The sequence below is a fragment of the Thyridium curvatum genome (genome assembly GCF_004353045.1).
Source record: "Thyridium curvatum strain D216 chromosome Unknown NODE_47_length_323349_cov_79.126483, whole genome shotgun sequence".
Taxonomy (NCBI): Eukaryota; Fungi; Ascomycota; class Sordariomycetes; order Thyridiales; family Thyridiaceae; genus Thyridium; species Thyridium curvatum.
Genome location: NW_022156802.1, coordinates 276,334 through 288,587, shown reverse-complemented (window position 1 = coordinate 288,587; position 12,254 = coordinate 276,334). Strand labels below are relative to the sequence as shown.

The following is a 12,254-nucleotide window of genomic DNA, read 5'->3' as shown; positions in this document are numbered from 1 at the left end:
GGTCCGTATGGCGATGTCGAGGATGTAATGGACCCGGGCTTGGGACTTGCAATGCGGAACCGAGGAGCTGTCTCGCTTTAAATGCCTTCAAGACTCGGACCCATTGGGCTTGCTCTTTGCACCTCCGCCGGCGAAGCAAGGTTGAGCTGGGGTTCACCTCAGGGTTCGCCGCGGCCGTAGCATGGAAATATTCTTGACCAGGTTAACTCGTCTTGGCAGACAAAACGTCCCTTACCCAGAGCAATGGAAAGTGTCATCAAGCTTTCCCAGACCAAGGGTGCCAAGCCAATAATTCGCACATTGGGACGTTGCGTTAGATGGGGGGAGGAACCACGTTGCGTGACGGCGTTATGCTTATGTACCAGGAGCCAATGCGGCGCGTTTCTTATGCCCACGGGGATCGCCAAGCACATGCTGCGGGCGAGCATGGATCAAGAAGATCCCCACTGGGGACGAGGATGGGCCAAGGTGGGATTGATGCTAGGTACGGGCTGGCGAACCGGGTTGATCTCCTCTTCCAGGGCGGCTTCTTGACTCACCTTCCAGAACAGGTCCCAGTGTTACTGTGCCGTTTGATGACGCCCAATGCGAATTCGGAGTAACGATCAGCCGTGGCACATTCTCATTTCCAGTGTCCCTGCCGCCTGCCGACCCTGACGTGGACCTGCATATCGAATCTGCATTCGTAGTTGCATGCCCGTACGTGCGCTATATTGCACCTCATCTGTGCCATCCGACTTTCCAACACCAGAGTTTGATGTGCGGGAATGTCAAACATTGAAACATTGCGGGCGGGATGGCGGGATCTCCAATCCCCACTGGAGTCCACGTGGGGTGCCCGGAACTCGGCCGGAGCAGTCAAAGGGACAAATGAGCAGTCCTTCACAAGGCACACGTGCAAAGGTTCTACTTCGTACATGCGAATGCTGGAGTACCCATGCTTGGCACTTCACTACGCAGAGGTCTACCAACTAGTTCTGCCACTAACCAAGAACTTGAGCGTTGGGAGGTCAGGGACCTGGTACTCCTCATTTTCTAGCGGCATTGATACAGAGAAGCCTGCAGGCATCCGATCAGTTGAAGAAGCCACTGTGCAAGTCGTTGGGTGGATCTCTACGACGCGCTAATCGAATATTGGGGGGCACAGCATGCGGCACAGTCTGCACTCGGGAACATGTGGCATGACCTCCTACTACAAAAGCCTGTGTAAACATGTGTCTTGTGTTGATGCCGCTTCTGTGGACTTGCCAGGGTTCAACCCGAAACCTCCCGTCACTTGCAGGATTCCTTGCAGGATTCAAGATTGATCGAGTGGACACCTGGCGCCGGTACACAGCTTCATAATACGGTATACCGCAGAACAGCGTTGATTCTCAAGGTAATCGTCAATGCTTTCATACCCTTTTCGATACGTGGGCCAGGTACGGCCGTTGTCATAGCGACTTTGGTATTGCTTGGTCGCCATTTCTAACACTCCATGCAACCTTATCGCGATTGCTCTCTTCTTACTCTCGTTTTTGACCATACCCGCAAGCCTGACAAACCGATATGCGTCTGCCCCAGAACGTCTCCGGCGCCAGGCCTTACGCAGAGTCTTTGCAGCGTTTCCGGCTCTCCTGGCTGTGTCATTACTGGCGGAAAGGACAATGGTAACTGTGGGGGCTGCGGCCAAACGTGTCCTTATAAGACGCACTGCGACACGGGAAGTTGCCAGTGTGATCAGAGCCGGTGTGCCAACAATACCTGCCTTGACTTTCTCACCCATCAGGTTGCTAACATCATGGATGTAAACATTTCCGCACTGACTCGGCTAAGTCCCAACTTGGACACCACGCCCAGGTTCCAGGGTCACACGCGCCAGCTCGGGGATCTGCACGCTTCGTCAGCTAACCGGTCGGCGACCCTCACCGTAGATAATTGGAGGGAAAAGAAGAGCTATTGTTTACATCAGGCATGTTAGCTGTTACACGGCCCAAAGTCCGGAAGACCCCCGAGTGAACCAAGGACATCCCCAAAATAGTTTGTAGCCGCGACACCCCTTTCAAAAGTAGTAGTCCATCCCTTTAGGATACCTTCGATGACTCTGACTCCGGAGAGATAGAGGTTCCGAAGTGAAGGCTGTAGCCCTCCGTGATCTAGAACGAAGGGAAGCTCAGGAAGCTCAGAACCAGGAGGTTCACGATCGAAATTGGACCCTGACCGCATCAGAATGATCCGGGAGAAGTCTACTTTGTGCTGGAGGGCAGCTCGAAGCAGCGCCGCCAGAATAGCGGAATCCTCCTGGGCCGTCATGACGTAGTTGGCCTGGCCAGATGTGTACACCTTGGCAACATGTGCCATAGCCTCGGACAAGCGGTAGCTGTGCCAAAATACATTGGAAGAAAGCACGTCGCCTTCGGTGACGCATGGCTTTGATGTAGCAGCGCGGTACATGTCGTCTGCAGCTCCAGGGTATTTTGCTCGGTATTTGGCGGCTTCTTCCGAGTCCTCGAGGTCGGCATTGCGAGCGAAAGACATGACGATTTGTCTCAAGTCATCGTTCAGCTCAAATACCTCTGTCCCATGTATGTATCTTGGGAAGGACTCGGGCGAAGGTGCACCCATTGGCACGTACCCGGTGGACCAGCTGGATGGAATGTCTCTGCCGTCCCATTCCATCTGTGTATCGACTTGAATAGCGAACTTGGCAAAAGTCACGGCGCCGATGGTGCTGACCCTAGGATTGACACCAGCGATCCCACTCAGGATGAAATAGGACTTGGACAGGTCGAACCGACTCGAAGACGTGAGCGCTGAGACCGACAGAGCTGCATTGATCACTGTGTCCGAGGCTTGTTAGCAGCTTTCCAGAATTCACTAGGTCCAGAGCGTCCTCTCACATCCGGTCCCTGCGGTCATCAAGCATACCGACCCATCTTCAGTGCAGTGGATGGTGTCGTATGCTCGTGAAAGACCCAGTAGAGGCACAGTACGAGTGAAACTGACCTCGCTGTCTTTGGACAGCCAATTTGCGGCTTCTGGTTTGAACTAAGAGAGCAAGGTCAGTTTCCTGTTGAAGAACACATGAAAAAGCACTAGGGGGAGTGGCTTCACCATGGCAATAATGAACACCTTGGGGCGCATCATGTGTCCATCCGCGGGGTCTATCCGCGAAGAGCTTCTCAGGTGATCAGGAACGATGGCCCGGACCATCTTGTCCGTACGAATCAAGTCGTGATGCGATACCGTCAAGCTGAAGGCTTAGATTGGACTTTGAAATAGCTTTGTGCTACCCTACTATATTGAAGGGTTGGACGAAGAGTCATAGTTGTGCGGTGGTCGGTTGCAAACGACCTCAGATGGCGGGGTCGAGATCTTCTCAAAATGGTTCCGCCATCGGGATTACGAAGCTAGGTGCTCCAAGCCCGGACATCGTTCTGGTTGTACACTCTACTGGCACACATTAATTTTGTGGTTGTCAATCACAGTCCAACCTCAATCACACGTTAACATCGTTCTAATGCGAGATGTGTTCAGATGTCTGTCTGCATAGCATCCAGCTGGCGCTTGACTTCTCTGGCTCATGGTGTTCAAACACTGGAAGAATGATCACGGACTTTATTATGGAGACTTTTCTGCCCAACACACTGGTTCAAATCGCTATCCCGGATGTCAAATAAAGAAGAAAATGGTCCTTGTCCGGCCAAAGAGGCCTGTGCTGCGTAATCAGGGGGTTGATATGGGCCGCTGGCGCTAATCATGCCAGGTTTGGTCTTGATGGTGCGGCATCATCACGTCTCAGACAGGCCCAAAAAGGGCGAGCAAGGGGTTCGCCATGCCAAGACTAAACAAAGGCTCCACCAGATTGATGTGTTGCAGGGGAATCCTAGACGACTTTGGCAATCAAAAGACCCTCGTAGCGAGCTTTCGCGACGCGAACGTCAAACGTGCAGGGCAAGGTTTCCCGTCCCAGCAAGGGTCCGGGCTTATGCTGAAGGACCAGAGGATTCACAGAGTAGATATTCGACGATGCCCAGATTGAGCAGACTTTGACTTGTATTGTACTCTTCAGCGCTGGCCCGCATTCTCTTCTACCAGCGGCAATTGATTTGCAACTCTTTCTAATTAGTGTCGACGCGTAAATATTCGGACAAAGTCCATTTCGTCAAACACTCTGTCTGCGGCACTTTGACACGAGCGCAAGGATGGATCAAAAACATTCGCCATACGAAACTGTGCCGATCACAGACGACCGTGACCATGAAGAGTCGCTCTCCATGACCGAGGTCGATGAGTCGCTCATGGGGGATGAGAAGCCTTGGGCGCAACAAGGGGGCAGGCGATCACGAGAAACGAAATCGTGGCTGGCGGCGTTTCGGTCGCACCGGTGGCTGATTGACACGTCTCTCTTGGTTGTAATTTTGGTTCTTGTACTCCTGCTACACCGAGAAAGGAGGAAAGATCCGTCCACGACACCACAGCAAGTCGGAGGCGATTTCGGTGGCAACGGCCCTCAATGTTGGTCGACTATGGGATTCAACGACCAGTCTGGGGGGTGAACACGCTGACATTAGGGACACAGTTGCGACGCAAGTCGTCAAGTTCGAATCCGATATGTCATTTACGCCCATGAACACGACCGAGTGGTTCTCAAACGACACACTTGCTCGTTGGAATACTATTATGCCTGGTAAGTTCTGTCCGCCAAGGCTTAGAGTGTGAGACTGATCTCCCAATAGCTGGCACTGGCTGGGGATCCTCCGAAGGAACCTTCTTCACCACATCCATGACCCATCAGTTGCACTGTGTAGTAAGTGGAATACAATGAGACGCTTCCTACCGAAAGGAAGATTGCTGACCGACGGCGGGCAATAGTTCATGATGGGCCGGATCTACTCTGGAGTCAAAGCGGGCATGGCCGACAATCTCCCAGATGACTACCACTTCCATTTCATGCACTGCATTGACTACCTCCGCCAAGGCATCATGTGCACCGGGGACCTGGCTCTTGAGCCGCATGAGCCCAACGAGTCGGAGCAAAGCGGCGGCTTGGACGGGGGGTGGAATGGACATCATGGTATGTTATTTTCACATACGATGTAGCTCCACGGCAACTAACGGCAGAGCAGTGTGCAAGGACTACAGTCAGGTCATCAAGTACCTAGAGAGTGAGTCAATTGGCCCCGTGCATCCCCAACCTATGATTTCGATGCTGATTTATCTTAGAGGAGATCACCAGCGGCGTTCGAGTGGTGTTGGACATAGACGACTAGTCATGTATTGCAGAATACTATTGCCAGATCTATCCGCGACAGTCCCCAGTGCATCTGACTTGCGGTCCAATGCGGGATGCATCTGGCATGCGAGGCACATAGCCGAGAGCGAGCTAAGTTGAAGCGTGCAGTCGTTCCCAAAGACCATTACCACCATATGTAGGTGACGGCTCAACTGTGCTAGCTCTAGCCCTTGGTATGTATGTAAGGTGTGAAGAGAGCGAGTCATTCTTCACGAGCTGCTTAAATGGCCAACTTTGAAAATGCCGCTACATCCGAAGATATCTCCGGCGACCCACACTTTTCCACCGCGAAAACGGAGTTAGGCGGTCTTTTCTTCCAGGATCTGTCCGTCTCGGCCGTGTCTCTCTGGGAGAATACTTGCCTGGAATCATTCGCACCCCGAGAAACATTTATCCAACTGCTCCTTTTCAACCTTGATGTTCCATTCTACACCGAGTCCTACGGCCGAGACGTCTGTTCCCGAAACATGACAGCAGAGAGAGAACCCCGCCGCCGGCGTCGCCCAGCGCTCTCATGCGTGGAATGCCGGCGCCGCAAGATCAAGTGTGACCGCGATGACCCGTGCGGGCACTGCAAGACATCCAGGATTCACTGCGTCTACAACATCTACGGCAACACCAACCCAGTCGGCAACGTGCAGCCATCCTATGGCTCTTCTGGGCCCTCGCCGCCAAGTCCCTCCGCTAGAACAGCACATCCATCCTCTGCTGATCTAGCCTCAGGAAGAGCTGTGTCGGAGCAAGCAGGACGTACTTTGACTCATGATGGACCCGTAGTGCCACAACTGGGCACCATTGGTACGCCGTTATCAGTTTATGATAATTCAAACCAAGCCCGGTCGGGTAGCGACTGGGGAGCGCATAGTGATGTTCACAGCCTCATTCAGCGCGTACAGAAGCTTGAAGAATCGGCTGCGAGTAGTCCCGCCTCGAAGGCTCAAGATATTGGACATAGACAGGATGCTCTCACCTCACCAATCACGCTACAGGAGGCACAAATCACGTTGAACAAGACAAGAATCCTTGGCTGGAGCAGATGGGCTGCTGAGACGACTGTGGTAAGTCCGCGCTTGATTTATTGCATCTCCTCGGTTCGCTAACCTCCAGCGACCAAGTTTTCGACGATTCTTGATTTGTTTCACATCTTTACCGGAACTGATGCCGTTGCTGTAAGCGGACATGTATCGCACGACGACTCTTTCAGGGATCCCAGCCTCGAGCCTATCGTTGCCGACCTTACCAACTTGTACCAGAGATGCAAGTCCTTGGCCAAGAGTACCAAAGTGGGTAGACCAAGTCGGACCCTGAGGGATCCAGACTCTTGTTTGGCTCCCCCATCTCGCGAATGGGCCGACAACATGGCAAATCTATACTTCAAATACTTCGAATCGACATATCGCATCCTTCACGTGCCCAGTTTCTGGGAGGAGTACCATCGATACTGGGAGGATCCCGGCCATGCCAAGGCGGGCACCCGCCTCAAGGTCTTGCTGGTCATTGTCATCGGATCCAGTTTGCGAGAGCATGGAGCCGAGGAATTACAGATTACCAATAGAGTGCACCGGTGGATCTACACTGCGCAATCGTGGCTTTCTGGACCGCTCGAAAAAGATCGCTTGGACCTTACAGGCATTCAAGTGTTCTGTCTGACAATTCTTGCCCGCCAGATCTTTTCCATCGGAGGAGATCTGGTCTGGATGTCCATGGGTGATCTGATCCACCGTGGCATGAGGATAGGTCTGCATCGTGACCCCAAATTCCTTCCACCAATGCCTACACTGCAAGCCGAGATGCGACGGAGGCTCTGGGCCACCATACTAGAACTAACACTGCAGTCCTCCATGGACGCCTCGATGCCCCCGAGGATATCTTTTGAGGAATTCGATACTGAGCCGCCTTCAAACAGTAACGATGACGAGATGGACGAAACCACGACAGACCTGGCACCCCATCCTAGATCGACGTACACGTCTGCCTCAATGCAGCTGATTCTAGTCGACTCTCTACGTGCGAGGCTACGGGTTGCACAGCTGATCAATGGTCTGACTCATGAAATCTCTTACACGGATGTGCTAGCTCTGAGTTCTGAAGTTATGGACGCTTGCGGCGCCTGCGGGGACTTTTTGAGAAAACAAGGCGATGTCATGATCACTGCCTTCCACAGAAACTTCCTGGACTACCTGCTCAGGAGATGCTTGGCTTTAGTTCATTGCCCTTTTGCCTTTCAGGCAAAGAGCAACCCGCTTTATTGTTTTTCTCGAAAGACATTTGTTGACGTGGCCATGACCATTGTCTCTCCCGAGCCAGACGACGCGTTTGCGCACCTACTGCTCATTGGCGGCGGGCTGTTCCGCGAAGGTATCCGCTACGCGACTACTGCCATCAGCCTCGAGCTGATCGACATGGTCAACTCCCAGAAGAGGGACGGGACTCTGGCACGGCACTACCGAACCCGGGAGGTCCTCAAGCAGACGATCCGAGATATGATCGAACTGTCTGCGGATCGCATCCGCCGCGGAGAGACCAACACCAAGATGCACACCTACTTGAGTGCAATTCTGGGCCAGGTCGAGGCCATCGAGACTGATGGACCTGTTGAATATACTATTGCGAAGGCTGCCAGGGACAGTATGGAGTTCTGCTGCAATCTAGTGGAGGAGCGAGTTGGAAGCATCGCTCTCTCTGGCCTTGCCGACATTGATACTGGCATGTCGGTCGATGGCAGTGGAGATGGGTTTGACTGGGATTTCGATTTCGAGATGAACTTTGGGTTGATGGATGATGGCTTTACTTTTGGCTAGTGACCGCAAATCTTGCTTTTATAGAAAGGCTAGATAATGGAAATATTAGGCCAAAGATTAATATGTGAAGCTACAGTGTTAGCTAAAGTGGTTGGATAGATAGAAGACCGAGAACAAAGCGGTCCAGATGATTCAGGAAGGGAAGAGTCCAGGTGCCTTCTAAATTCAATTTAACCTATAGCCTAGTTTCAGAACCCTTCTGATTGCCAAGTACACTCCTATCGTGCACGCCAGCAGACTGACTAGTCTTCCCAAGCAGCCCTCTCGTTCATCGGAGATTGCTCACCCCGTGGGCCAGCATCTTCACCTGGCGTTGAACCATAGCTTCGGGGGACAGTTTCAACACTCTCTTCCTCAACCTCGGGAACGGCAGGCAGTAGAGGTCGTCTCGATTCGCGGCCTGCATCCCTCGTATCGTCTCTGCCAGCTGTCCTCCAAGCTGTCCACCAGCTCGCCCCGTCACGCATGAGAAGCAGCCCAATCACCTACAGGACGGCCATAGGTTAGCACGGAACGATAGCGCATGAAGCATCTCAGACCTGCGCGCTATTCTTTACACACCTGCAATAAGCCCACGGCAATGGCCACGGCAAAGTCTGCTCCCGAGGAGCTGCGCAACGCGGCTGTCCAAGGTTTTCTGCAGGCCTCGGTCCTTCCGAACATCTCCGCACACTGACTCCCAGGTCCGGAACGGAAGGGATAGGCGCGGTCTTTGACCGAATTGAAGCCGCAGCAGTTCATCATATCCTGAATACGCCGGATGCGTGTATCGTCATGATTGCGGTACATACGCATCCAGTCATTCTCCAGCACACAGTTGAGCGCGGGTGAGGGAATGATCCCCTCGAACAACAAAGTGGCTAGGATAGTCGTGAGGAGGGCCTGGAGTGTTTGCAGTACTAAAGGTGCAAGCCGTCGGAGGCGGGAAGATGTGGGAGCATGGGCGACACGTAGCAGCGATGGATGGATGTAGGCGTTGAGGAAGCCGAGGATAGGGAGGAGAGTGGCCAGAATAGAGATGACCGGGGAGAGTGGTAGAGAGAGGCTTGAGGAGTGGAAGTGAACTACTCTATTTTGGGAGGACGAGATGTTTTTTGTCAGCTTCGGTCCCTGATAGAACTTCGGTCCAAGGACACTTACGCAGCGACCCCAAAGAGGACCATGCTGACCTATCACCACAGTGAGCTTCCAGAGGGCCTCCTGAACGAGTGTTCCTTTGACACTTACCAGCAAGTACACCAATGCCGGGCTAAAAGATACCATGTTGTCTTAGCGAATAGCCGAGATCTTTTGCATTCAATGAGGTGAATGAGTATTTCGAGAGAAGCATAAAGGCTCGGATGTGGAAGAACGAAGGTGTCGGCATGCGGGGTTGTATGAAGGAGGAAATGTTAAGAGATGCAGCTTCGTCATTGGCCAAGACTAGGACAGCACTTTCGAACTAATCATTGGATGGAATCAGGTACTCCCTGCTGCACAGTGACGCTCTCGACCGTCATGGCAGACCGCCTGACCTACGCTGCAATTTATATCCCTGGATACGATTTTGCGCTTGGGGACACAGGGGGGGCACCCGCGTTAAAAGCATCCGACTGGCCTAGAAGCCCCTGTGATGACAACTGTCGATTTGATTGGCTAAGAATCGACAATTCATGACAAGAGGCGAGGTCGTTCTGAGACTTCAACAATTACTATGCGACCAACTTGATGAGCAACCCATTTGAGATTGTGCAAAGGTAGTGGTTCATGCTGTCAGATTATAGCAACAAGCCTAGTGACCTAAAGCACCCGGGAAAAGAGATCTAAGCAATACGGAAATTCCCGTCTCATCGCTCGCTAATTGGCATCTTGAAATCAAAGAGCTAGAACAGATATAAGTGAATGTATCAAGAACAACTTGCAGCATCCTGTTTGTGATTGACAAATTTGGACGTACCAGCTAGACAGTGGCCTATGCTTGATGTGAACGCCTTTCGCATTCCTTCTTGAGTGCTTCGTTAAATGTGGCCCAGTTCTCCATCGGCTGATCTTTCCTAATGAACGGCCGGAATAGGTACGTTAAAGGACCCCAGAACTCCTCCCGTTGCACAAATGTGGTAGTGGAAGGGTCGTTTTTGTTGTGAGCGAAGTCAAATGTGTGCCTCCCCGTGAACAACCCATAGAGTGAGCCGTCCCAGATGAAATGCTCAGGGCGGTTATCCTAAGCGGGTTGTTAGACTCTGCTCCGAACAGCTGGACGCCTTGACTCACAACCACAGAAGGATGAAAGGTCATGCCATGCATAGAGACCCTGAGGCGGTCTGATGCTTGTAGATCCAAAGGATTCTTGCCAGACTCAACAGGCCTGATATTCCACCCTTGTTGCCATTGGCTGTACCCGGCGAAGTCCATGAACTACGAGAAAAGAAATGTGTAAGCGGAGCATTCGACGGGAAACAGTCGAACAGCATAGACATGCTTACTACTTGCCGAACAAGTGCCGGCGAGGCCAGAATGTCAATCTGCGCAGAGATCGTGATAGGAGCCATCTTGGCGAGGTCTCTTTTGGCTGGCAATGTATCTTTTTCAAAACGGTCTGCTATGTGTTCGTGCTGGACGGTGATGTATGGTAGGTGTGGGATTGCTTGTTGGCCCGTCTAGAATGCGGCGGGCTACCTCATTATATACTCCATGGTGACCTCGCGGCAGCAGCGACTTTCGCTCGGGATGGACTCTCTGCGACGAGCGGCCCTCGACTCGAGAGCCCCGAGAGCTGGGCGCGTGGTCGACCGTCGGGTTCCCGAGGCTTGGCAGCCCGTTCCGGCCGGGTGCGAAAGCGCCCGAACTGGAGTGACAGCCAGCTGTCAGCAGCTGAGGCTACCCCCACATTTTCTCGCTTTCCTGCTCGCGTTTTTCTCGGCCAACTCTCGCCTGGACACTCACTCACTAAAGCAACGAGAAGCGCGAGAATGATGCAGCCGCACAAAGCTTGTTATTAGCTTAAAACCTAGGCAGTCAGCTGTGGTTCAATTGGGGTCTGTAGTCTGTCTGGTCTGGTGCGCGTGAACCGCGGCCCGCCTAGAATTCGGAGGCGACATGTACCCGTCCGGGGCGCAAACCCTCCGTTTCTGCGCCGTCAACGCGTTGACGTCGACACTTGGCGCCCGACCAGTTCGGGACTTGTCATGAATCTTTATGTTCGCCATGCGGACTTGGAATATATAAATCAATCTTTTCTTCTCCATCCAAGATTCTCAATTCGGCCATTCACCCAGAACATCAAGAGGAAGAAACACAAACGCAACACATCACAACTTACCAACCAACTCACGCACCGATTGCCCGGCACAGACCATAGACACCCTCACGAACATTGAACTTGACCTCATCACAACCACCACACACCAGCTTCAACATGTCTTCCAGCACTACCGCATTCTTTGGCGCTAGCGCCGGCGTGGGCCTCTCGGCCCTCAAGCACGCCCTTGCCGCCGGCAAGAACTGTGTCGCCCTCTGCCGCACCCCTTCCAAGCTCAGCAGTGTCTTCCCCGAAGAGCCCAGGTTGCAGATCATCCAGGGCAACGCGCACGACGTCGATGCCGTCAAGCGCTGCATCGTCAAGCCCGACGGCGCCCTCATGGACGAGATCGTCTCCACCATCGGCGGCAAGCCCGTCCTCTCCAAGCTGTCCATTGACGACCCGGAGGTCTGCCGCAAGGGCATGGCCACCCTCCTCGACGCCCTGGCCCAGGCCCGCGCCGGCGGCGCCACGGGGCGGCCCCTCATCGTCGTCTGCAGCACCACAGGCATGTCGCGCTTCGGCCGCGACATCCCCTACGCCATGTACCCGCTCTACCACATCGCGCTCAAGGTGCCGCACGAGGACAAGCGCATCATGGAGGACCGCCTGGTCGAGAGCGGCGAGGAGTTTGCCATTGTCCGCCCGAGCCTGCTGGCCGACGGCGAGACCGACAAGGTCGTCAGGACGGGTATCGAGGACCCCAAGACGGGCCGCGAGTCCAACGCCATCGGCTACACCATTACGAGGCAGGACGCCGGCAAGTGGATCGCCCAGAACTTGTTGCTCAAGCGCGAGGCCAGGCACATCAACAAGATCACCATGATCACGACCTGAGGCGGACCCACGCGAGAGGATGCCGATGTCGATGATTTTTCCAAATTATAGAGCGAGCCAGGAG

General features: G+C 53.5%; 6 protein-coding genes across 6 annotated transcripts; 3 read left to right on the top strand and 3 right to left on the bottom strand.

Moving 5' to 3' along the window:
* Positions 1-1,956: 1,956 nt before the first annotated feature.
* On the bottom strand, positions 1,957-3,192 carry E0L32_007688 (uncharacterized protein; the record flags this gene model as incomplete). Its single annotated transcript, XM_031142460.1, has 3 exons — positions 1,957-2,819; positions 2,880-3,027; positions 3,076-3,192. 3 exons carry the CDS (start codon positions 3,190-3,192, stop codon positions 1,957-1,959), a joined length of 1,128 nt encoding a protein of 375 aa, XP_030993420.1.
* A 992-nt stretch (positions 3,193-4,184) lies between these two features.
* Positions 4,185-5,252, top strand: E0L32_007687 (uncharacterized protein; the record flags this gene model as incomplete). Its single annotated transcript, XM_031142459.1, has 6 exons — positions 4,185-4,497; positions 4,562-4,669; positions 4,719-4,789; positions 4,855-5,056; positions 5,109-5,147; positions 5,206-5,252. The coding sequence occupies 6 exons, from the start codon at positions 4,185-4,187 to the stop codon at positions 5,250-5,252; spliced, it is 780 nt and encodes a 259-aa protein (XP_030993419.1).
* Positions 5,253-5,499: 247 nt separating this feature from the next.
* Positions 5,500-8,076, top strand: E0L32_007686 (uncharacterized protein; the record flags this gene model as incomplete). Its single annotated transcript, XM_031142458.1, has 2 exons — positions 5,500-6,333; positions 6,391-8,076. 2 exons carry the CDS (start codon positions 5,500-5,502, stop codon positions 8,074-8,076), a joined length of 2,520 nt encoding a protein of 839 aa, XP_030993418.1.
* Positions 8,077-8,318: 242 nt separating this feature from the next.
* E0L32_007685 (uncharacterized protein) lies at positions 8,319-9,339 on the bottom strand (the record flags this gene model as incomplete). Its single annotated transcript, XM_031142457.1, has 4 exons — positions 8,319-8,561; positions 8,638-9,121; positions 9,217-9,245; positions 9,304-9,339. 4 exons carry the CDS (start codon positions 9,337-9,339, stop codon positions 8,319-8,321), a joined length of 792 nt encoding a protein of 263 aa, XP_030993417.1.
* Positions 9,340-10,027: 688 nt separating this feature from the next.
* E0L32_007684 (uncharacterized protein) lies at positions 10,028-10,604 on the bottom strand (the record flags this gene model as incomplete). Its single annotated transcript, XM_031142456.1, has 3 exons — positions 10,028-10,276; positions 10,327-10,470; positions 10,539-10,604. The coding sequence occupies 3 exons, from the start codon at positions 10,602-10,604 to the stop codon at positions 10,028-10,030; spliced, it is 459 nt and encodes a 152-aa protein (XP_030993416.1).
* Positions 10,605-11,470: 866 nt separating this feature from the next.
* E0L32_007683 (uncharacterized protein) lies at positions 11,471-12,190 on the top strand (the record flags this gene model as incomplete). Its single annotated transcript, XM_031142455.1, has 1 exon — positions 11,471-12,190. The coding sequence occupies one exon, from the start codon at positions 11,471-11,473 to the stop codon at positions 12,188-12,190; it is 720 nt and encodes a 239-aa protein (XP_030993415.1).
* Between the last annotated feature and the right edge of the window lie 64 nt (positions 12,191-12,254).